At 37.5% G+C, this 22,714-nt stretch overlaps 1 protein-coding gene and 1 non-coding gene across 3 annotated transcripts; both read right to left on the bottom strand.

The window, feature by feature from the left end:
- Nucleotides 1-1,278: 1,278 nt before the first annotated feature.
- On the bottom strand, nt 1,279-12,622 carry LOC121748308 (protein ENHANCED DISEASE RESISTANCE 2-like). 2 transcript variants are annotated; one of them, XM_042142583.1, is made up of 22 exons: nt 12,213-12,622; nt 11,305-11,379; nt 11,056-11,109; nt 10,629-10,694; nt 10,045-10,103; nt 9,559-9,635; nt 9,277-9,399; nt 9,027-9,061; nt 8,618-8,718; nt 8,454-8,549; nt 7,815-7,879; nt 7,138-7,209; nt 6,506-6,676; nt 5,397-5,599; nt 5,248-5,314; nt 4,945-5,117; nt 4,685-4,786; nt 3,239-3,286; nt 2,608-2,751; nt 2,434-2,529; nt 2,027-2,128; nt 1,279-1,742 (listed from the first exon to the last, which is right to left on the bottom strand). In XM_042142583.1, the coding sequence occupies exons 1-22, from the start codon at nt 12,501-12,503 to the stop codon at nt 1,650-1,652; spliced, it is 2,313 nt and encodes a 770-aa protein (XP_041998517.1). In that variant the 5' UTR covers nt 12,504-12,622; the 3' UTR covers nt 1,279-1,649. The 2 variants fall into 2 exon arrangements, with proteins under 2 accessions (XP_041998517.1, XP_041998518.1); XM_042142584.1 differs by lacking the exon at nt 10,045-10,103 and having other exon boundaries at nt 12,213-12,279.
- Nucleotides 12,623-22,387: 9,765 nt separating this feature from the next.
- Nucleotides 22,388-22,460, bottom strand: TRNAR-CCU. The gene has a single exon. It is a non-coding gene; the product is annotated as a tRNA-Arg (tRNA).
- Nucleotides 22,461-22,714: the final 254 nt, after the last annotated feature.

Here is a 22,714-nt window from a genome sequence, read left to right as displayed (position 1 = left end):
AAATCAGTTGTAGCGTAACTGTAGTAGAAAACTTAGATTAAAGTTTAAAGTGCATGCATTCGGGATTTGTAAAATTGAAAACGAAATCCACTCTTAAATAAGGACTGATGACACGACTTTTAACGAACCAAAAGCAAGAGGTAAGAGTCGTTTTTATTGACTCTCAAAACTCAAAAGGGTAATACCATAAACATATTCGTTTTGATTAATCATCATATAGTTTAAATAGCTATGATCATTGTGTTCCATTTCTTCATAACGTTAGAAACAACCCAACACTGCTATGTACGTTCATGTCATGTCGATAGAGAAAGGAACAGAGAAACTGAATTTCTATGTTTCATCTTATTTTAGCAATAGTAGTCGTGCCATTATTATCCTGTTCGTGCATGGAACTGAATCAATCAATTCATTATTTAATAAATCTAAAATAGTAAAAAAAAAAATTAAAAAAACTAAAAAAAATACAAAATAAATAGTAAATGAAGTAACATTTTAAAAAAAACAGACAACAGTGTAGAGTGCCGTTGAAGATAAGAGTAGTTTAACTAAAATATTTTCACCAAATTGGAGACATAGGGGGGCAAATTGGTCTTTACAGGTGCCGCTAATATAGGAAATTTTGTAGTGGCACAGAAACAAATGAAACATATACTCAATCATGAAGCAAGAAAATCAACAGTCAATCATAGATTAATTGATAATCTTCCTTAATAACAATAGTATGATAATGGTAATAATAGTACCCAAAGTGTTGCTAGTGGAAATAATGACGAGGGAAAAGGAGCAAAATAGTAGACAAATTAAGTGCAATATTTAAATTCTTTAATGCAATTATTACCTGAAAATGTACTTTTTACTTGCTCCACTAAGATATATTAAAACTAATAAACATATACTCCATAATTGAACAAATAGTCTATAGATCAATCAAATTGGTCAAAAAGAACAGAAAAAGAAGATCGTTTGCGATGTAGCCAATTCATTTTGATTGGTATGATAATATTTATTAATGAAACAAATATTAATGGATTCTACTGAAGTTATCCTGTTTATCTGGCAGAAAAAATTATCCATAAATCCCGAATTAATAGTTGAAAATGAAAATGACAATGACAATGACGGCTTAACAGACTTGTATTTATAGTTTACATGATCATTCCAATATAATATTGTTAAGATTATTTGAATATTACTGGTGTGTTTGTAAGAGTGAATGGCAAGTATTTGAATCTCGATCCAATCTTCCCCCGCCTAAATAAAAATAAAAAAAAATCATGCAAATCTAACCACACTCCAATACCATTCAAATTCAAAAGCCACCTCATTGTAATTCCATATTAGTATCAAACAATACCTAATCACTTTTCTTTACAAATCATTGGCCCATCAAAGAAAATTTCTTTATGGACCACACCATTGTGAAGTCGACCTGCTCTGTGTGTGCGCGCAAGCTGACTTGCTTGGCATACTATTAATGAATAAAATGTGCACTATGCACCAAATGTTTGAAATCAAGTAGATAGAGATGGTGCTGTCTCATGAAAAAAAAATACTGTAAACTTTGGAGGTTGTCTCTATACATTCATAAGCAGGCCTGCTGTAACAAATGAACCATGTTGGCAACACAGATTGGTTTCATTAATCGATCACTGATCTAAGTCGACAGCAGTATCAAGCTGTACACGGTTTAGCCTAACAGTTTCAAGAATGAATTCGGGCAGTTCTGACTCTTCTTTTGCCTGGAATGATAGAGAAAACGTCACAATTAATATGCATGTTCAATAGAAAAGCAATAACTGGAGATAATATGCCAGTTATAAATAAAATCCTAATGTCTAAATTTATCAGACAAAAGCTCTTCAATGTAAAGAAGAAGAAAGTAAAAACCAGGGTGATTAGAGTTTAGAAGTTAGATTGCATTTCTCAGAAGGGACACCATCTAACATTGTTATTGACTGAATTGCATATTAATTTAATAGAAATGGTAAAGCATCAGGATAAGGTGAAGAAAAAGTATACACACCTCAATAACTATGGCAAGATCAACGACAATGCTTGTAACATATCCAAGAACGAGACCGATTACACCCCTGGCTACAGACGATGAACCAATATCCACATCAATCTGCAGCAAAAAAGTATAAATTCATACTCCAATCCATGAGAGAGCCAAAGATCTCCACCAGCTATATACTAAGGGAAGTTAAAAAAGAATAAATGTGCATGCAACCATATGCTAGACTGACATCAGACAAATCAAAGTGGCAACGTCTATTTTCCAACAGGCATGCCATGTGTTTTACATTATTTTAAGCATTCATTCTCAATGAGGTACTCATTGAGAACCCACACAGCAAACATAAGCAGAGAAATCTAGACAGAGATCCACACGCCAAACTGTTTGCGGAATAATTAAAACTAGGATTTAACCTCGAGAAAGTTGTCTTGTCTAAGGTAATTGCACGTGACTGCTTTTCCAAGAATGCAAGCTTTTGTTCCAACAGCACGTTTTACCATCCAGTACCCCTGTGGTTAACAGCAATAAGAATTGTTAGCGTAGAGCTATAGAAGTTACCTATAGTTGAGAGACAAAAAGATTGCTACCTCAGTAATGCTTGGAATAAGTTTGAATCTTGAATCACGATACATGTCAGTGCCATCAATAAATTTTCCCAATAGTGAGCTCTTGATTACAGGCCTGTCTGCAGCATAATAGAGAACAAGACTATAGTTCGGTCTAGCTGGCACCTGATACAGTTAAAACAGTTTATAAATTTCTCATTTGAAATGCTCTGAATTCAAATATTCCTAGAAAAAGGAAGATAGAATAAAATATAGTAAGTTAGACCATTATAAAGTTTCCTGGTCTTAAATGCTCTGGACTCAAATATTCCAAGAACAAAGAAGATATTTACGCTTTCTTCAACTCTGAAACACACGTTGTTTCAGAGCTGATTATTTAATCAGGTAGTCAAATATAACTTTGCTTGATTTCCATCAAGTTAATCACTTCACATTTAAACTTTATGCAAAAAATAGTCGCTCTCTTGGTAAGTTAGCCCTTTTTAAGCATATGAATTCTTGTTTCTAGACGTTAAAACCAAAAGAGAGTAAAAACAAAACAGAAAGACTTCTTGAGAACATTAAGTATAACCTCCCAGATGGATATATAGAATATATCTAAAAAACTTATAACACTCTAAAAGGGGAGGCTACAGTAGCCACATAGACACACCTCAAGATTGATAATGAAGATGAATGGAAGCTTTTTCCCTGCCGCACTCTGCAATTAGAAATGACATCAGAAAATTTTGTTTTTTTTTGTAAAAAAAAAGAACAATGTTATATTAAGGGACATAGAGCAATATTATGATCACTGGAAGAGCAAACTGAAAGAAACGATAAGACTTCATGACATCAGAGCCAAACAGAGAGAAACATAACACTTCATTAAACCAGTAACTTCCTGGCAAAGACTCCAATATTTTGGCACTGTGATATGGTAAGAGAGTACAGATACAACAAAAAGAAAACCATAATAATGGACATCATGAAGATGCATTATTCCTAAACCCTCTTTTTTTATGGGCAAATAAACATCAAATTTTTTAAAGGCCGCGGCACGGTGGACCTGAACCCTCTTATTCTAGTTTGTCCGAACACACTTACTTTTGAGAAAGTTATGTTTACTTTCATGCTATAACCTTTAAATACGTCTGACAGTGGCATTATTACACAAAAACTTTATACTCCCTCCGTTCCATAGTAGTAGATGCATTTCTTTCCGGCACGGAGATTAAGAAAAATTGTGTTACGTGAGTTAAGTAAAAAAAAATATAGGAAATGAAAAAGGTAGAGAGAATAAAGTAAGAGAGTAAAGTAGGTGAGAAGAAATGTGTTGACTACTAAAAAGGGAAATGACTCCACTGCTATGGAACGTACCAAAATGGCAAAATGACTCCACTACTATGGAATGGAGGGAGTAGGTTTTAACAGGGGGATTTAGGGAAAATTATTCAAATTTATGGAGAAATGGTCCACTTTTAGACGTCTCGGAGGAGGGGGGACAGAAAATATCTCTTGCATTTTTAAATTCATGTGTTATAACTTATAGTAACTATTAAGATCCTACGTGCTTTGAGAATTTAACTGTGGCATGCTATCTGTGTGACAGGTGAAGAAGTGCTCTCATTATTATTAATAGAATAGTAAAACTTTTTTTGAACAGTTGAAGAATCAGAAAATCTATTTCCCGTAGAATGTTCACTTTTTTGGAACAGATGATTATACCCTTCATCTGTCTCTCTCTCTCTCTCTCTCTTAAGATTCTCACCAGGGTTGATTCAGAGGATTGTGTTTATCAGATCATGTTACGCAAACCCCATAGTTTCAATACACAGCACTCATCTTTAGGACTAACAGCTTCTTCAATTGGGAAATAGCTGACTTGACACAATATTCATACAGACGACAAGATTTACTTGGAAGTGTTGCATTTAACTATGAATCGACACATTTTAAGGTTTTACATTTTTTATCTGAAGTAGTGACAACTAAAGCTCCCAAGTTTATAATTCTAATTTCTAAGCACGGATTATGAACTGAGATATCCATAAGTAGAAGTATTCGGCAGTGAGTTTTAATCAGTTGGAGTTTTGTGACCTCATACGCTAAGCATTACCTGGGCCAGGCTTTTAGGATGCAATGCAACTTTTGAGGCACAATTTTCCACCTTGAACCAGTCAACTGCTACTAGCTTGAGAAGAGGTTCTCCCCCCTTCACCTAAAGGGCGTCAGGGCAACAAAAACATTTGAAAAATGAAACAGCCATCATTATTGAACAAGTATGGATCAAATAAAATAACCATGAAATAGATATTAGGTTTAAACTATGGAAAAGGAAAACACTAGTAGAAGCTGTCATTGTAATAAGCTGTCTACCTTCATGCCATCTTTCAAGTATGTCTTCCCTCTGATCATGAATCCAGAACCATCAGGAGATGACCAGCAATTCTTGTCAAGTTCATCCTTCGCTCTCCTCATGGTCCCATGAAACTCATCTGAATCGAGATTAATCGGAGATACAAGTGTATTCAACACACTTGATTCTTGCTCTGTTCCAGATGATCAAATTAATACTTTGCAGAATAATGTGAATGACTAGTGCATAATAACCTATTAATGGTGGTAACATATTAAATAAAAAGTAGTAGATTGTCAATGAGATTTTGTGTAGAAAAACACCTGAAGCCCTTTTTGCTGATAGACCTGCTATGGCCCAGGATATGTTCCTCAGTTTAGTCTTCATGTCCTGACATAAAACAAAAAAACAAAGAATTTGTGAAGTTTGTGAGAGCGACATCGAGTTTTTACTGCCATTGAACAAACTAAACCTTATTGACTTCTTCTTTGTTGTCGTTCTCATTGTCATCGTCATCAGAGGATGAATCATCAGTTGCATCATAGAACTCATCCGCTCCTTCTGCATCCTCAAATTCACTGTTGGATCCAGAAAGATCAGATGATTTGGAATGAACTATTGTGGTGGAGAACACTGATGCAAGTGCTGGGTTTGCACCAATATATTCCTTTAGACCTAAACATATCATGATAACATCACAGAAAAAGGAATTACTTGACACCCAAATCACTTGAGGAGGAAAAGCAAAAAGAAACATGAATACGCATATTATGTGCTTAGAAAACAAATAGCCTGCCATAGTTAAGTACAAGGCTCTGTTCAGCAGTTTGGAGACCATTGGTACATTTTATGACGACAAAAAAGGTAAACTGTTAACTGTTATATAATGGAAGTTTACTAGATTAGAATTGCATTACAATCTATAAAAATCAAGTGAATAGCTGCTGAGCAGTGTTGCATCTGTCACTATCAGTCATGTCATACCCTAAGTGATGTAACATGAAGCACAGAAGCAAAGAAACATAACTTCTAAAGTAGATAAAACAAAAATAAGAGTAATAATACCTAGCAGAAACAATGCTATAAAAAAACAATTCTGAAGCCTAAAAAAAGCTAACAACTAAGAATTCTTAAAAAGAGTAAATACATTAAAGTTCAAGTGAAAAGGTTCTATTATAATGATAATGCTATTTCTCATGAAAAATTTAGACAGGCCAATTTCTTAAAATCTACTCAAATTCCATTGAAGGAAACTTCTCGATATAATGGCATGTGAGATGTTTACTTATTTAGGATAACATCATAGAGCTAGAAGAAAAAATACAACTGATCGGAGTTTGCATAATTAAGGAAAGAAATAGTTTTTCCCAAAATAAGTATATAAAGAATAAAAAATAGACACTAAACTACATCAATTGATTAATAAATTTAAACTTTGATAGTTAGAAATCATGATTTTTTGTTTATGTACTACTCTGAATAAAAGGAATGCTTCATTAATGTTTAAGCACATTGTTTCTTGCACATTTAGAAAATAGATACTTCCCAGATTTGTAGATTAGACTTCAAAGTATTACAAACCTGATACTTGACTTAGTAACGCATAAGGAACAGTCTTTTCAAACTTCGGACAGTGCTTATTCCTCCACTTGAACCAACCTTTGGGGTTTATTTCTAGTGTTTGTGTGATGAGACATCTCGCACCATTTGCTGAGGAAGATGTGCTTAAATCACTCATCTCCCATGTGGAAGCTACATGGAAAAAGGTAAGAGAAAAGAGTCAAGAATTATTTATGTTTTATAAACTTAAAATATAAAATACCGGTGAGCAACAAAATACTTGACAAGCATTATGGCAAGAAGAACAATGAGAATGTACAAAATACATAAACTAATAATAGAATATGTAATTCATGTATGCTAAAACCCATGAGGATGAGCCAAGAAAGGATTTAGGCCCATGAATGTGCTTGTAAAGGCAGATTATAAGATGGCGAGAGTAAATTGGATTTAAAAGTATAGAGTATCTCCTTAAGAGCAACTTTAATAAAAATATTAATAGCAATTTTTTTTTTGAAAAATGTACTGTAATTTATCAGACCCAAAAAAACTCTCGACGCTTTACGAACGAACTTCTTAACATTGTACTTCAAGTCAACGTGGGAAATGCATATTCAAACAAAATGCTTCTGTTCAGCAGAAAATTTTCTTACGGTTAATTTTTGTGCGCTCGTAGCCAGATCTTGGAGGCTGATTCTTGTGTATAGAAGGAAACTGCAGGATTGCTGCACCAATAGATGTACATCATATTGTCAATCACAAAACTGTCAGTTTTAGACCTCATTCTAGAAACTTGATCTGATTGTTTACCTTACTATTTGCATCAGGAAACAATTCATTTTATAGGCATCACAATCAGAAAATTACTAATCCACAATATTTTCACAGAACTATTAAATCTTAAACTTCACAAACAGTAAAGCAGAAGAAAACACATATATAGTCTGTTTCAGCTATCTAGCATAAATGGACAGACGAAAAGCTCAAAGGGCTGGGCCACAAGTATTATATTTTCTGTTAAAACGATGTAACAGTGAGCCCTATACAAATACTGGTGAATTGCATGTGATCAAATAATTTAAGGATGAACAATCACACCACTCAAATGCCAAATCAAGAATATCACAATAATCAATTTGATATACTACTACATTATAATTTAGTAATTTTGACAAAATATTAAGTTATTAACTCTTTATCACAGGCAGGAACATATACAACATTCTAAAATCCTCAAAACATCATGGATTATTAATGTACAGACACATGAGAAACAGAATGATTTAAACTTCTAAATATTGGCAAAGGGAAGCAGAATACAGATACTTACTGTATTTTCCATCTTGTCCGCGAAACCATTGCCTTGAAAAGACAAAGTCCCTCTTTGACTGCCACCTGCACATAGTAACATCTTTCAATTGGCAGGAAAAAAATATAACCATAAGAAAGGAACAAAGAGACACATTCTTTTTTCTTTGCAGAATCGAACATCAATAGAAAAGAAAAAGAATGTAACTATTGAATAATGAGCCCAAGGCTGTCACATGCACAAAATGCAACTATGAGATCAACTTACAAAAACCAGAACCTCAAAGATAATGTCAAGCCTATGGTCTGATTACTGACACAGGTGCAGGTTGGTGCCAATTATAAAACGAAGAGAGTCGCGTTACAGATTACAAAGAGATCATTTTAATTACGAAAGATAGGTACATTTTAATTTTAATGAGTAAAAGTAGCCCTCTATCCCAACTCCCAACCCAATCTACTATGTCCCAAATAATAATTGAACAATACATGGGACTTGGGAGCTGCAAAAAATAGAAATCTTTGATGCCTAACTTTACACTAACTTAAAATTGAAAGACTAAAACTTAAATTGTGCCATTGTTCATCTTCAAATCATTTAGCAGTTAGCACCAGAAGAGAAAATGATAAAACATGAATCTTATTAACAAGAATCACTCACCAAGTTAGATAGCGTGGATCAAATGTCCCATATACAACATCATAGTGTCCATTTATAGAATCAATCAACTCCAAGTCACCAGTCAAAGCATCCCACCTGTGAAAGAACCATCCAATTGAATTTAATTGGAAAAGCAGGCACAAAACAAAATCTGACACACTTACTCGTATCTCCTTTGTCGATCAGTATTTAACACAATTTCAAACACGGTATCTGCACTCGCATCTACAACACCAACCGCTTTGACCAGTACCCCTTTAACATTCTATAAAACAATGCATTGAGAAATTATAATACATAATCACAACTTCTCCATCAAACTTCAACCAAACATTTTATTGTTGGATTCAAACAACGTACATCACAGGACAGAGAGAAGTGGCAAATAAAGACCACACAATATCCTGAATCATTTTCGACATCAACATTATTCTCCTTTTGGCTTTCAAGCAAAAAAATTTATTTATAATTGAGAGAAAACACATTTTTATGATATTTTTTTCCCAATAGTTACACGCCTGTGTAGTATAACTAAGTGAAGGCAGGTAAAAGTTTTTTCAATTACTGAATTACCGTGGAGCTGGCGACATCTTCAAATATTCTCACACCTGAAACCAAAAGTAGTGTTACAATAGTGGCTAAACTATAGTATTAAAATATAAAATACATGAAAAATTAGAATACTATCAGAGCCTGAGGCCTGCTGTTATTAACTAAGATGGTCATCTTTGTTCATGAGTTGGATGGTTTCCAGAATTCAAGTTCAAAATTATATCACCTACAGGGGTACAAAAAAAGAACTCCAACCAAGTTGTAAATGTACCATTGACTGTGCGGACACACCTCCATTCATGTGCTTCAACAGCATCGCCACCATCTGCATCATAATATGTCTCCACATTATTCCCAGATAAGCTTGAGGCTTTGCGCACAAGCATCTCTGGCCCTGTGAAAAAGAGATTGAAGAAATTTTTGTAACAATAAGCAAATTAAATAATAAAATACATATTTATATAGATACACACAAAACACAGATCTCCAACAATAATATAAGCAAATAAAAAAAATCTTAGCAGTTACTGTGCATAACAGAGAGCAACCTCACCTTGTCCAATCCTTATTAGCTTTTTCAGACCATGAGCATAATGCCGCACTCTAGGCCGATGACCCTCCAGGTCAATCCTTACAAAAAATTAAAGAAAATAATTTCAGAGTTTGTAGGAGCACTGCCAACTCTAAATGTAAATAGAATTTACTACACATTCAAATTCACAGAGCAAAATGGCCCCAACTATGATAGAGATCAAGTAACCATTCTAAATTAACAAAGCAAAATGGCAAAATCACATGTAAAATAGCATATTCTGTGAGAAATTGTGGAATTACTGAAAGAACAGAGTAATGGTGAGCAAATGTACGAATTTCTATTTCTGTGCCTCCACCTTGGGAAGAAGCTAATATGATATGTTACAGAATATGATACTCGTAACTCATTATACAAATGACATGCAACATTTACACAAGAAAAAGGTAAATTTGGAACATTTTATTACTAAAGTAAAATTATATAAATACGGAGATATACACATACTCATCCTCCATACTCAGCTTGTTTCTCACACTAGCACCTCTTGATAACTCATATTCTACCTACAATTCAAAATATGTCTGTTACTTAATGAAAGGGAAAGAAGCATAAATTACTCAGAGGAGTAGATGGCTGAATGAATGCGAATAAACCAAAGGAAAAAATTAAACAACAGAACATTATACACACTTCCAGCCAAATACAAAGAACATAAGGTTCTTATCTGAACAAACAGGGGCGGACGCAAAAATAATCATCCATAGGGGCTGAGATTTCTAAATTTTATTTTGATGTATATTTTTGAGTAATTTAGATAATTTGTAGGGGCTTTTACACTATAACTTACACTAAACTTGACTAAATTTTTAAAAAAATTAATAGAAAAAAGTTAAAAAAATATTTCATTGAGTGCTTAAGCCCCTCCCCCTCCCCCTTACACTTTGGGTCCGCCCATGTGAACAAATGTAACCATAAAGTACTAAGCCAATCTGGTTATCAATGGCAAATGAAGAAAAGAAAATTCTAAACATATTTTATTTGGAAAACAACAAATAATAAATGCCATATTTTGTCACTTTCTCTTATACCACTTGTTTAGCGTGATCAAATGCTTCCATCCATTTTCGGGCATCACCAGCTGTAGTACAAGCAATCTGCAACAAAAAAAGAATCAACTTGGGTAACTTCAATCATAACGAAATGTCATATCAAACAGAGGAAAAGCCAGAACAACTTTTGGCTATATAAGGAGACATTGTTCAGGTTTTTATAAAAATGCATTTATTATATTCAGAGATGAATTTAAAATAGATACAGAAACTATAATTTCACACAGTTGTTAAGTGCATTGTTAACTGAGAGTAATAGATAGGTTAGTTACCCTGACTTGAATATACGATTAGAAATCAAGATAGCATTACATGATAACATCAAAAGCGAACGCAAGTGAAACTACATACAAGGCTTAACCACTCAGTTTATCAGAAGATCACATATAATGATTTTATCACTTACTTCACCCTTTTTAGCTTCATCCAAACGATTGTAGAACCTTAGCGCATACATATCCTACAAAAGGAGCAAAAAAAATGCAGAGAGAAACCAAACTTCTATCATTGTTAAGCAATATAAGTTACGAGTAACTTGAACAATACGCTAATACAAGGATAATAAAATACGAGGACACAAAACAGTCAAAATATAAAATTCTGAGAATTATAATTTAAATGTAAGAAGATTGAAGGAAAAATGCAGAGGCCTTACAACATTGTTCACCTTCCGTCGACCCAATTCCTCTACCATAAGTGTGTGTCCTATGACACCCCTTCGAATAGGTTTCTGCCACAAATGAATGAGCATAGTTATTGGATATCAAATGACTTTGCTTCCAGAAATAATTTCATCTATTCCAGATAAGTTTTAGGTGAATCATCAGAGACATGATGCATACATAGTAATAAGTAGTACTCCATTTAATGAATTATCAACACAAGAATATAGAAGGAGTTCATCCTTTGTAGAGTCAGTTTTGGAGAAGGTCCACCTAGATCAATGTGGGATAAGAAAATATGTGGCACCAATCCAAACATGAGAGTGGACTCACTCGAGTTGGGTTAAGTTAGTTCTGTTTTGTGATTTCATCTTTTGGGAACAACGAGCATCTTCATTCCCCCCTCCCCCAGCTAACTATTACAAAACATGCTCAATGCTAAGAAGTGCATGAATGATTTACGAGTGCCAATTTTAGCACACTTAATCAAAGAGTGGCTAACTATAAGTTAGTACTAGTACAATTTAAGAGGGCAACTTCATACTCCACGCCTCTCTTTTTCTTTAGACAATTTAGAAATTCAATCGAAAAAACTAGAAACCGAAAAGCATAACCGAACAGAAAATAATATTGATCAAAACGTGTAAAAAACAGAAACCCATTGATGCATGACTCCAAGATCAGTATTGAAAACACAACAAAGATGAGAAGAAGGAAGCCTACCCCATAGTCCAATCTAAGTATGTGAAACTGAATTAAGAAAACGTCACTCTAGAACTCAGTGATCATCCATACTATATCATATTCACAGCTCAGAATAAAACATAAATTTCAACAAAACGCCTCAAAAACCACACGGAAACTGAAACGCGGAGAGAGAGAGAGAGAGAGAGGAACATACAGTGCCGGGATTCTCATGAGGATCGCGTTTGTACATCTCCAAATACTTGCCGCGTATTGTGAGAAAGCGGAAGTGGCAATACTCGCGCCCAATTTTATTCACACCGAGATGAAAAACCCAGCCGGAATACTCAAACCTGTCGCCGCTGCCGGAGCTGTGGCTTCTGATAGTGGTGTCGTAAACGTTATGCTTCACGGAATTTTTTGCCGGTGGAGATTTCTCCTCGGAGCCGGACTCCGCCGCCACACTAGCGTCGCCTCCGACCTTGTTGAGTGCGGGGCTTGAGGCCATTGCCGAGAATCGAGATCCGCAGGAGTCGTAGCTGTGAAGACTGGAGAGAGAGAGAGAGAGAGAGAGAGAGGAGCTGCCTGCTGAATTGAAATTGCCGACGTGGTTTAACGATTAATAAAGTCAAGGAAAATATGGCATATGTAATTTTAAGTAAAGATTTGGAGTCCAAGATATATTTTCACGCAAATTTAGTTAATCCTGTGGATTTGTCGATACTGAATCACGCGCAATTGTCAATAAATGAAATATTAACTAATGTCTCAAAATTAAGAGCATCTCCAGTGGGCGGATGTCCCACTCGGACATCCACTAGGACTTTCCAAAAACACCTTCTGCCACGTCACTAGGACTTCTCATCCCACTGCCACGTCACTAGGACATCCCCTTCACAATCCGCCCTTCCCATCGCCCTTCCCACTAGGACTTCCCGCAATAAAAAAAAAATCACAAATTCACAAATAAAGCAATTTACGTTTACGGAAATAAAATTTCAACACGAATACGAACGGGAAAAATTAACAACTTCATTTAAAAATACATAATTTGAAAAAAAAATCATAGTAATAAAACAAAAAAAAGTACTAACATCAACGTCAACCCTTCCGCGTCCAAACCTCTTCGATAATATCGTTCTGAAGTCGAACATGGGCATCTGTTTGCCGCATGTCGGCAAATGCACGCATCCGCTCGACCTCTCCATGAGGTACCCCCATATTCACATTCGCGGTGGCCACGCCGTGACTTGGACCTGCACTCGTATCATCTTCATTGGTCCACTGAGTCAGTTCCGCAGCTTCATTTTCGACAATCATGTTGTGCATTATGATACATGCGTACATGACATCGCCGATGTTGGGAATATACCACTGCCGTGCAGGACCCTTGACTACCGCCCATCGACTCTGGAGCACACCAAATGCACGCTCCACATCCTTGCGCGCTGCTTCCTGACGGCTCGCAAAGTATGACTTCTTTTGTCCGAGCGGATGCTTGATTGTCTTTAACAAAGACGGGCCAGTTTGGGTATATCCCATCCGCCAAATAGTATCCAATATTGTGCTGGTTGCCGTTGGCGACGAAACTGATGGTGGGACCAACGCCATTGCACTGAGCATTGAACAGGGGCGACGACTAGAGAACGTTGATGTCGTTGTTCGACCCGGCGACTCCAAAATAAGCATGCCATATCCACAGCCGGTAGTCAGCTACAGCTTCAAGGATCATCGTGGGATGCTTGGCTTTGAAGCCAGTAGTGTACATCCCCTTCCAGGCGGCGGGGCAGTTCTTTCACTCCCAATGCATACAATCTATGCTGCCCAACATCCCAGGGACACCGTGCACCGACCCATGCATATCTATCAGACTCTGGCAGTCTTCGGGGCTCGGACTCCGAAGATACCGCTCACCGAATATCGCTCTCACGCCCGCGCAAAAATTCTGCAGACACTCGACGGCTGTCGACTCGCCAATGTGGAGGTACTCGTCGAACATGTCGGCCGCGCCTCCGTACGCCAGTTGTCTGATTGCGACAGTGCACTTCTGTAAGGGCGTGAGTCCAGGTTTGCCAGCTGCATCCTCCCTGATCCTAAAATACAGGTATCTTCTCTCTAAAGCACCCACGATATGCATAAACAGCGGACGATGCATCCTAAAACGTCGCTGGAATAAGGCATCTCCAAAACGCGGTTGCGGAGCGAAGTAGTCCTGATACAACCGAATATGTGCAGCAATGTGGTCATGGGGTATTATAGTTCGACGACGAATCGGCCGATGTACCGCCTGCTGCCGCCGCTGCTCCCTCTGGTGTAGCAGCCTATCTATCGCACCTTCCACAGCGACCTCCAATTCATCCTCGCTATCACTGTCACTAGTCATTGTAGATATACTTGAAAATAGAGATGTAGATAGAGAAACTTGTTAACACAAGTGGTGCGAATGAAATGAAGTTCAACGAGCCGTATATATAGAGTTCAAAAAAAAATTAATATACCGGACGTCCGACCCACGCCACAATGGCGGACGTCCGCCCGCCCGTCGCCCGCACGTCCGAGGACATCCGACGTCCTTACGGAACGTCCGTATCCGAGTTGAAACGCCACAATGGCGGACGTCCCGGTCGCCCGTCGCGGATGTCCGACCGGACGTCCGCCATTGGAGATGCTCTAAGTGATAAAATTAATGCGTTTTTCAAAAAAAGATTAATGTGTATCTCAATTCTTCTACATCCAAATAATCAAACTAAATAAAATTGAAATTGAGAGAAATCAAAATTGATTGTATACTATACCGTGTCACTCATTTAGATCTTCATAACCTGCCTGGGTAATTCATCTAATAAATAAGAGAAATATGATTTAGCTATGGTTGGTAATCCAACCATATAATTCAACTTATTGTACAAGAATGTTTTAATTTTTTCTATTAAATTATTCATTCATAAATTCAAATTTATTTGTGAAATAAGCTGTAGTATGATCAAACATGGGAATAGGCCAACTTTCTTCTCTTCCATACCTCAAACACGTCCTTAACGCGTACAAATTTATTTTTTTTGCAGACAAATATATAACTAATAATAATTATATATTGCTGTCGTTATGAATATGTCGACGTGGCGTCCTCAACTTGACAGCTATAAATGCTAGTATACCTATTTTATACCTTCATTTATAGATTTTGAACAAAAGAATTAAGTAAAACTACTACTACTAGTCTACTATGACTCTGCCAAGAATAAAGGATAAGAGATATTATTTGGACGTTAATATCAACTTAGAAAAGTGTCTTATTATTTCATGGTGATGATGTTGATGACTGACTTTTTATGTGTATTGGTATTGACAAATAATCAGAGATGATTAATTAAATTTATTTGATAAATGTTATTCGAGGCATGTATGTTTTTTTAATTAAGGGTATTTATATTTTGATTTGTTAAGGCTTATAAACTAAATGAGTAATTCCTTCTTTAACTATGAATTTTACTATAGTATTTTACCGCTTTTTAAATAAATGTCACAAGTAAACTAAGAATATTCTCAGTCAATGTGTGTTGGGCTAGAAATTTATTGATGTACACACACTATCATATGATAAAAGTAAATAAAAAAAATGAAGATATGTTAAAATTAATCGTCTGAATTCTGCCACGTATACTATCTTATTATATGGATATACAGTGGTGATGTGTTAGATTTAATTGCACCGTGACCTGGAAATTTGACAGTTAGCGAAGCAGGTGCAATTAGATATAATTAAAAAGATTTTCAATACTACTATGATTTTATGTTTGCCATGTGGCCGAACGTCAATTATTAGAAAAGTAAGTTGCATACGACGATACTAATAATATGTACTTTTAGCCCAGTCATAGCCTAGCCACTGCCACATCATCAGTATTAAAAATCCTCCTATCACATCGTCAAAAGAAGCAAATAGCCCAGCAATAGCCCAATCATAGCCTAGCCACATAATATCCATATCACTATTAACAAATATATACAAAATGAAATAATTAACAATCACACAATATACGAAATTTAATTTACGAGACAAATAGGGAAAAGTTTAATAATAATATTAAAATTTTAAAAAGTACAATAATTTAAAAAAATACATTAATTTAAAAAAAATACAATAATAAAAAGGAGTGTCAATTCACTCCTCGTCTCCGTCGTTGCCGCCTCCGTCGTTGTCGCCACCATCGCCGCCGCCACCACCGCCGCCGCCGCCGCCGGTCTCCCTCCGTGCCGCCTCCAACTCGTCCTGCAGGCTCATGATTAAGGTTTGAAGCACGCTCTTCTCCACGGGATCCGTCGCCACCCGCCATTCGGCCATCGTCTTGATCAACTGAGCGCGCGTTTGGGCGCGAGCGAAGAATTTGAGATCCTCGGTGGATTGGCCAAGGGGGGATGCCGACTAGACCTCCTGGGAAGCCCCGGCGTTCCCCCTCGCCTCCCGCTGAGCGGGCTTGCGCCCCATCGGGCGAGGTCGGCCACCGACCGAACGCGGCGTGGGGAACTCCTGCGTCGTCTCGGGGAGGTCGTGGGAACCACCGCTGCTGCCGCTGAAATTGCCGGTGTAGTTCAGTCGTTGCTTCTTCGGCCAGCCAGAGTCGACACCTACTCGGAACTTCTCGGACTCGTTCAGCACAAGATAGCAGTTCCAGTAGGTGAAGTCCTTGTATACCCCCTTCAGTGGGAAGGCTTTCTCAGCTATTCTCCTGCAGTCCTCCTCCGTTTGGCCACTGCTCATCATGCGGAGTGCGTTGGTGTACAAACCCGAAAATCGGGAGACCGCACTCCTGATTCGGTTCCAGGCCTCCCGGCAATCCTCCCCGTTGCGTGGCCTCCCCTCCGGGCAAAATCTCATGTAGGTTGCTGCTATCTTGCCCCACATGTTGACGATCCTCTGCTCGTTCGAAACGAGAGGATCGTCGCAAACACTCACCCACGCCTTGCAGAGCGCGACGTTCTCCTCGTCCGTCCACCTCCTCCGTACCTCCTCCTCACCCGGCTGCGATGACTCGCCGACCTTCTTCTTGCCCTTCTTCGCGGGGGCGCCACGCACCCGCTCTGCCCCTCCCCCTTCAACGAGAGTTTCCGGAGCTCCGGGAGTATCAAACACCAAGTCATCTAAGTAGAAACTATCAAACCCCAAGGGCGTTTGGGTCGATGTGTGCGATGAACCAGTCGAAAAATCTAAACTAGGGCGATAGACATCCCCCGCCGTCGCCGGGGACCCCCCATAAGTCCACTGTGTAGCCGGTACTACCCCCGGAGTCCCCTGTGTCGGCGGTACCCCCCCGGGCATCATCTGCATCCCGGGTGCCCATCCCGGTGGTGCCCATCCGGGTACCGCCGAAAACCCCCCGGCGGACTCCCCCCCGTTGGCATCCCGGAATACATCTGCTGCCACGGGTACATGTTGTAGTACCCGGGCATCTGACCCCATCCACCTCCCACGGGGATCGACGGAGTTTGTGACCCGCTACTCCCGGAACTAGGCTCGTTGTTGAGATCCATTTCCCTTGTTGATCTTGTACAGAAATTAAGATATAGAGAGTACTCGTTAAAACAAGTGGTGCGAATGAAAATGACGAGCAAAGCGCGTATATATAGTGTTTCGGGAAAAAAAATTTAAATTTCGCGCTAGGCGGTGCGCTGGGCGATCCGGGCGCTGCAATAGCGCCGAGCGGACCGCCCAGTGCTGCGCGGTTTCTCTCTGCATTCGCCCGCTGGGCGACTGCAATAGACCGCCCAACGCCGGCGCTCGGTTGGGCGGTCGGCTGGGCGGCATTGTGGATGGTCTAAAATTTTTAGAATTAATTAAAATTGATTACTAAATTAAATAAAAATAGAATATATAATAAAATGATAAACAAAGGTCGTGATACATGATAGATTTCAAAGGCTTGTCATGAAATTTGATGGTAAAATATTTAGAGATTGAGATAAATTCGGTTATTCGTCCTAGTTTATTGTGTGGACTGGACCGGAGTAACCAAAGTTTTGTTTGATTTCAATTGTAAAATAACCACAATGTTCAGATTCAAATTCACGCTCTCCAGTAATCAATATTTTACGCCAAATAATACAATTTCTTGAATTAATACTATAAAAAATTTTATGGAAATAAATGGTAGGGCTTTAAAATTTCATGAATCATATAAACATAATTTTTTCAAATCATTTCTGTTGGGTCCTGGTGGTGCACACCCGAACTCCACATTAGTATGATATTGTCCGCTTTGGGTAGAGCCCTCACGGTTTTGCTCTTGGGGTACTCTCCAAAAGGCCTCATACTAATGGAGTTGGGGTAGCCCATTTATATGCTTGCAACTCTTGTCCATTCTCCGATGTGGGATATGATTTGCTTCACCACAATTCACCACAATCCTCCCCTCAAACCAAGACCACCAGACCAAGACCACATGTTTGTGCCCCATGTTACAGGTCACCACAGGTCTTGGTCGAGCTCACGCAGAGACATCGGAGAACTTGCAAGCGCAACCCACCGAACCTCGAGCCACACAGGCCCAGCCCCTGAACCAGGGCTTTGATACCACTATTGGGTTCTGGTGGTGCACACCCGAACTCCACATTAGTATGATATTGTCCGCTTTGGGCAGAGCCTTCACGATTTCACCACAATTCACCACAATTTCGATTATACATGGAGTGAGAGATAATATATTACCCCCTATAATGATTTAAATTAATGTAGCATTTATAAACTCTTTATTCACATCAATAATAAAATACCCCACAATAAATATAATACTATAATGAAGTTGTGGCTTCTACCGACATATAGGGAGTACTTATTAGACTTTACACGAATAAAGTTGTGGTATAATTTTTAGAATATATGGTGTTTGTAATCTTCCATTGCAATATTCCATTAGTTGTAACCTTTGAAATTTCACTGTCACGATATATGCTTTGCACTTGGACATATTATTGAATTTAGGTCCATAGACTGTTATCACTCATTCTAAGTTTGTACTTCTATTACAATTCTAAATTTATTTGGTTTCGACAGAAAATTTAATCAATTTACTTTAAAATTTATTTGATTTCGACAGAAAATTTAATCAATTTACTTTAAAATTTATTTGATTTCAACAGAACTAGATCGGTGTTAATAATTTGCATTGTTCAGTTTTGGTGTCCCTTCTGCAATTATAATAATTCAGAAAATTGGGTTGGTGAAATATGATCAAGATTATTTACAATAATTTGGCAGAATTAGATTAATGTTACTTCTAACTTTATTTGATTTCGACAGAATTAAACAATGTTGCTTATAAATTTATTTGATTTAGACAGATTAGATTAATGTTAATTAGAGCATCCACATCGGCGAGCAGGGACGCGTTCGTCCGTGCCAGCGGCACGGAGACGCTGTCCGCCGCTGCGCTCGCGCCGCTGCTCGATGCATCGAGCACGTTCGTGCCAGCGAGCAGGTGATGTGGCGCGTTCTGATTGGCCAACGACATATCAGTTGGAAAATCATTTTTTATTTTTTTAAAATAAAAATAATACAAAAAAATATTTTCACAATCTCAAAAAAATGGCCGTTTTTTCCCGTTTTCTGTATTTTTTTAATTTTTTTTATTTCCCCCCCCCAAATCATCTATAAATACACACATTCATCATCATTTTTTCACATCAAATCATCTCTCATTCATATTTTTCATACAACTTATCTACACCTTCATCTCTCACTCAAAACCTCAAATGAATTTCACCCATCTCATTGCGGAAGCGGAGCGCGAAGAACAAGAATACTACGAACAACATCGTGCCGCTTATGAAGCATATGTCGCAGCGAATACCCCCGTCCCTCCTCCTCAACCAACTAGATCAACTCGCCGCTACATTCATCGTGACCGAGAGGGAGCCCACGAAAGGCTCGTTCCCAACTATTTTTCCGACCAGCCGCGGTTTCCGGAAGATTACTTTAGGCGTCGTTTTCACATGTCAAAGCGCTTGTTTATGCGTATTGTCAACACATTGTCCGCCAGTGTTGAATACTTCCAAACAGGTTCAGATGCAGCCGGTCGGCAAAGTCTCTCGGTGTTGCAGAAGTGTACGTGTGTCATCCGACAACTCGCTACTGGGCAAACGGTGGGGGTGAGAGGATCGAAACAAGGCACACAATTCGCGATACCCGAACCCACATTGAGCTACAAGAAGACCTAATCAAACACATTTGGGCGAAATTCGTCCACGAGTAGTGTTTTTTTTTTATTTTAGGAGTTGAATTATATTTTTTTATTGATTAGGAGTTTAATTATGTAATTTTTATTTTTTATGATTTTAATTATGTAATTTTTAATTTTTAATGTATTTTGTAATATTATTCCAGGTATTTTTAATGTATTTTAATTTTGTGGAAATATTTTTATTTAAATTGAATAATGGAATGGTGGGACCCTTGTGCTCGTCCTTGCGGAAGAACACGGATGTGGGTGTTGTGCTCTTGCCTAATAGCAGGCAGAAAAAATGGGTCCGGGCCCAAATCCGTGCTCTTGCCAATGAGCACGGATATGGATGCTCTTATTTGCATTATTCAGTTTTGGTTTACCCGCTGCAATTATAATGCTAGTACTTCATAAAATTGGGGGCGGCATATGATCAAAGATTACAATAAATACATAAAATAATATTCGCCCCTAAAATTATAAACTTTGCATCAATATAATTTTAGTATTTCCCATCAAATTTAATAGAGTTACCAAGTCTTGCAAAATTAAAAATCGATGATAATTTCTCACGATTCGTCAACAGTATATAAAACCCGATCATTCTTTATGGGATTTTGAATCTTGCGTGTTAGGGTGAGGGTGATGGAGAGAGTGATGCTGTGAGAGGGTTGGTGAGGGCGTAAGAATGGTGAGCCTCGGGGCAGGAAGTTATATGAATTAGTGCACCCAAGCTAGGGATAGATTAGGACAATCAAATGTTAGAGTTATAAGTGATGATCTATTTAAGCGTAGTGTTGGTGTTCTTGGAAAAAGTAGTGAAGTACTATTAAAACCGAATGTGGTCATTCAGACTAAGATGAATCTGATGAGGATATCTATCGTCTCTGATTCCACAATCGAAGAGGATAAACGTGCAAGGCTGCAAGAAATACGTAGAAGACGTGTGTACAGGGGTGGGGCGTGGGGCAAATATCCCTCCTCAAATATGTTTATATATACTATTTTATTGTCCGATTTTGCAAAAATTTTATATTTTCTTGTATTTGCCCCTTTTCTAATTCTCAATTTTCCTCACATATAATTTTCCCCTTTTCATTTATAATCTTGGCTCCGTCCCTGCGTGTGTATGATCCAAGATTCCAGTGTGTGATCATAAGACATTTATAGTGACAGATCAAATGAGACTTGTGGATTAATATATCAAGTTAGGTATGTATTGACAGAAAATGCATTGAGGATGATTGGGAAATACATTTCAAAGAGGCGAGCGAATAGGCTACAATTGGAAGCTAGTTGTGAACCTTCTAGCAGGTGGAGGTGTTATCGCAGTCAAATTAAGAAGAATAGAGCATTTGTTAATCTATGCTCGATATCCATACATATAGAATTATGAAAAGCAAAATAGTGACATCCATTTGGATAGATAGGATAGGAGGTATTTGAATTTGTTTAGACTCACTGCAGAAGTTTACATATAACACATCAAAATGGAAGATATACAATGAAAAGAAAAAGGATTATTCACTTGTTGGAGTAAGTAATACTTCCTCCGTTTTTTAAAAATAGCAACTCTTTCCATTTTAGTCCGTTCTTTAAAAATAACAACTTTCAAACTTTCTATTTTTGGAAATCTTTACACCCATATACATCAATTTATTTACCACTTATACCACTACAATTAACAACTTAAAGTGGACCCCATGACCCACTAACATTAATTCCATTACTTTTTTCTCTCTCTCACTTTACCAATTTCTCACTCCCTCTCTTTTACCTTACCAAATTATGCATTAAAATCCGGCCATTTCAAACCTCTCTATTTTTAAAAAACGGAGTGAGTATGAGAGTTGACTAAAAAACAGGTAAATATTTTAAAAATTAAGTAATGAGAAAGTTTTACCAATTTCTCACTCCCTCTCTTTTACCTTACCAAATTATGCATTAAAATCCGGCCATTTCAAACCTCGCTATTTTTAAAAAACAGAGTGAGTATGAGAGTTGACTAAAAAACAGGTAAATATTTTAAAAATTAAGTAATGGAAAAGTTGAACAAAAAAGTCGCAAGTCATAAGTTCTGGTAGATTGACATCTACACTATGCTTTTAAGAGGAAAGTTGACTTAAAAAAAAGGGTAAATATTTAAGGAAAAATTAGTACTCGTAGTAGGTAGTAACGCGCCAGGTAGGGGTCGAACCTACGACTTTCTGCTTAGGAAACAGACGCTCTATCCACTGAGCTACAGGCGCCGGTGTTTTTTTAAAATGCATCTTTACCATCAATATATTACTACTACCTATTTGTTGTTTAAATTTAAACACACATTCTTGAGTCTTGACACCCTCTTGTACAACTAGTATCCAAATAAGATATCCGAATAACTAACAAACCGTTGATCTTTCAGAAATGTTAGTATTAATTTTTAATTATAAATAATTATTTTATAAACATGCATGAATCAAAAGTTTTATGTGCAATGTGTAGTGATAAAATGAAAACTCAT

The sequence above is a fragment of the Salvia splendens genome, chromosome 9 (assembly GCF_004379255.2).
Source record: "Salvia splendens isolate huo1 chromosome 9, SspV2, whole genome shotgun sequence".
NCBI lineage: Eukaryota > Viridiplantae > Streptophyta > Magnoliopsida > Lamiales > Lamiaceae > Salvia > Salvia splendens.
The sequence above is the reverse complement of the archived record's forward strand: the minus strand, read 5'-3'. Positions and strand labels throughout refer to the sequence as shown.

Bases quoted from the DNA above. Each gene is read 5' to 3' on its own strand.
- LOC121748308 (XM_042142583.1), bottom strand. From the start codon at position 12,503: ATGGCCTCAAGCCCCGCACTCAACAAGGTCGGAGGCGACGCTAGTGTG. The intron at 10,104-10,628 runs GTATAAGAGAAA...TTTGAATTGTAG, and splicing joins TTGATCACGCTAAACAAGTG to GTAGAATATGAGTTATCAAG. The intron at 5,118-5,247 runs GTGTTTTTCTAC...CATCTGGAACAG, and splicing joins ATCAGCAAAAAGGGCTTCAG to AGCAAGAATCAAGTGTGTTG.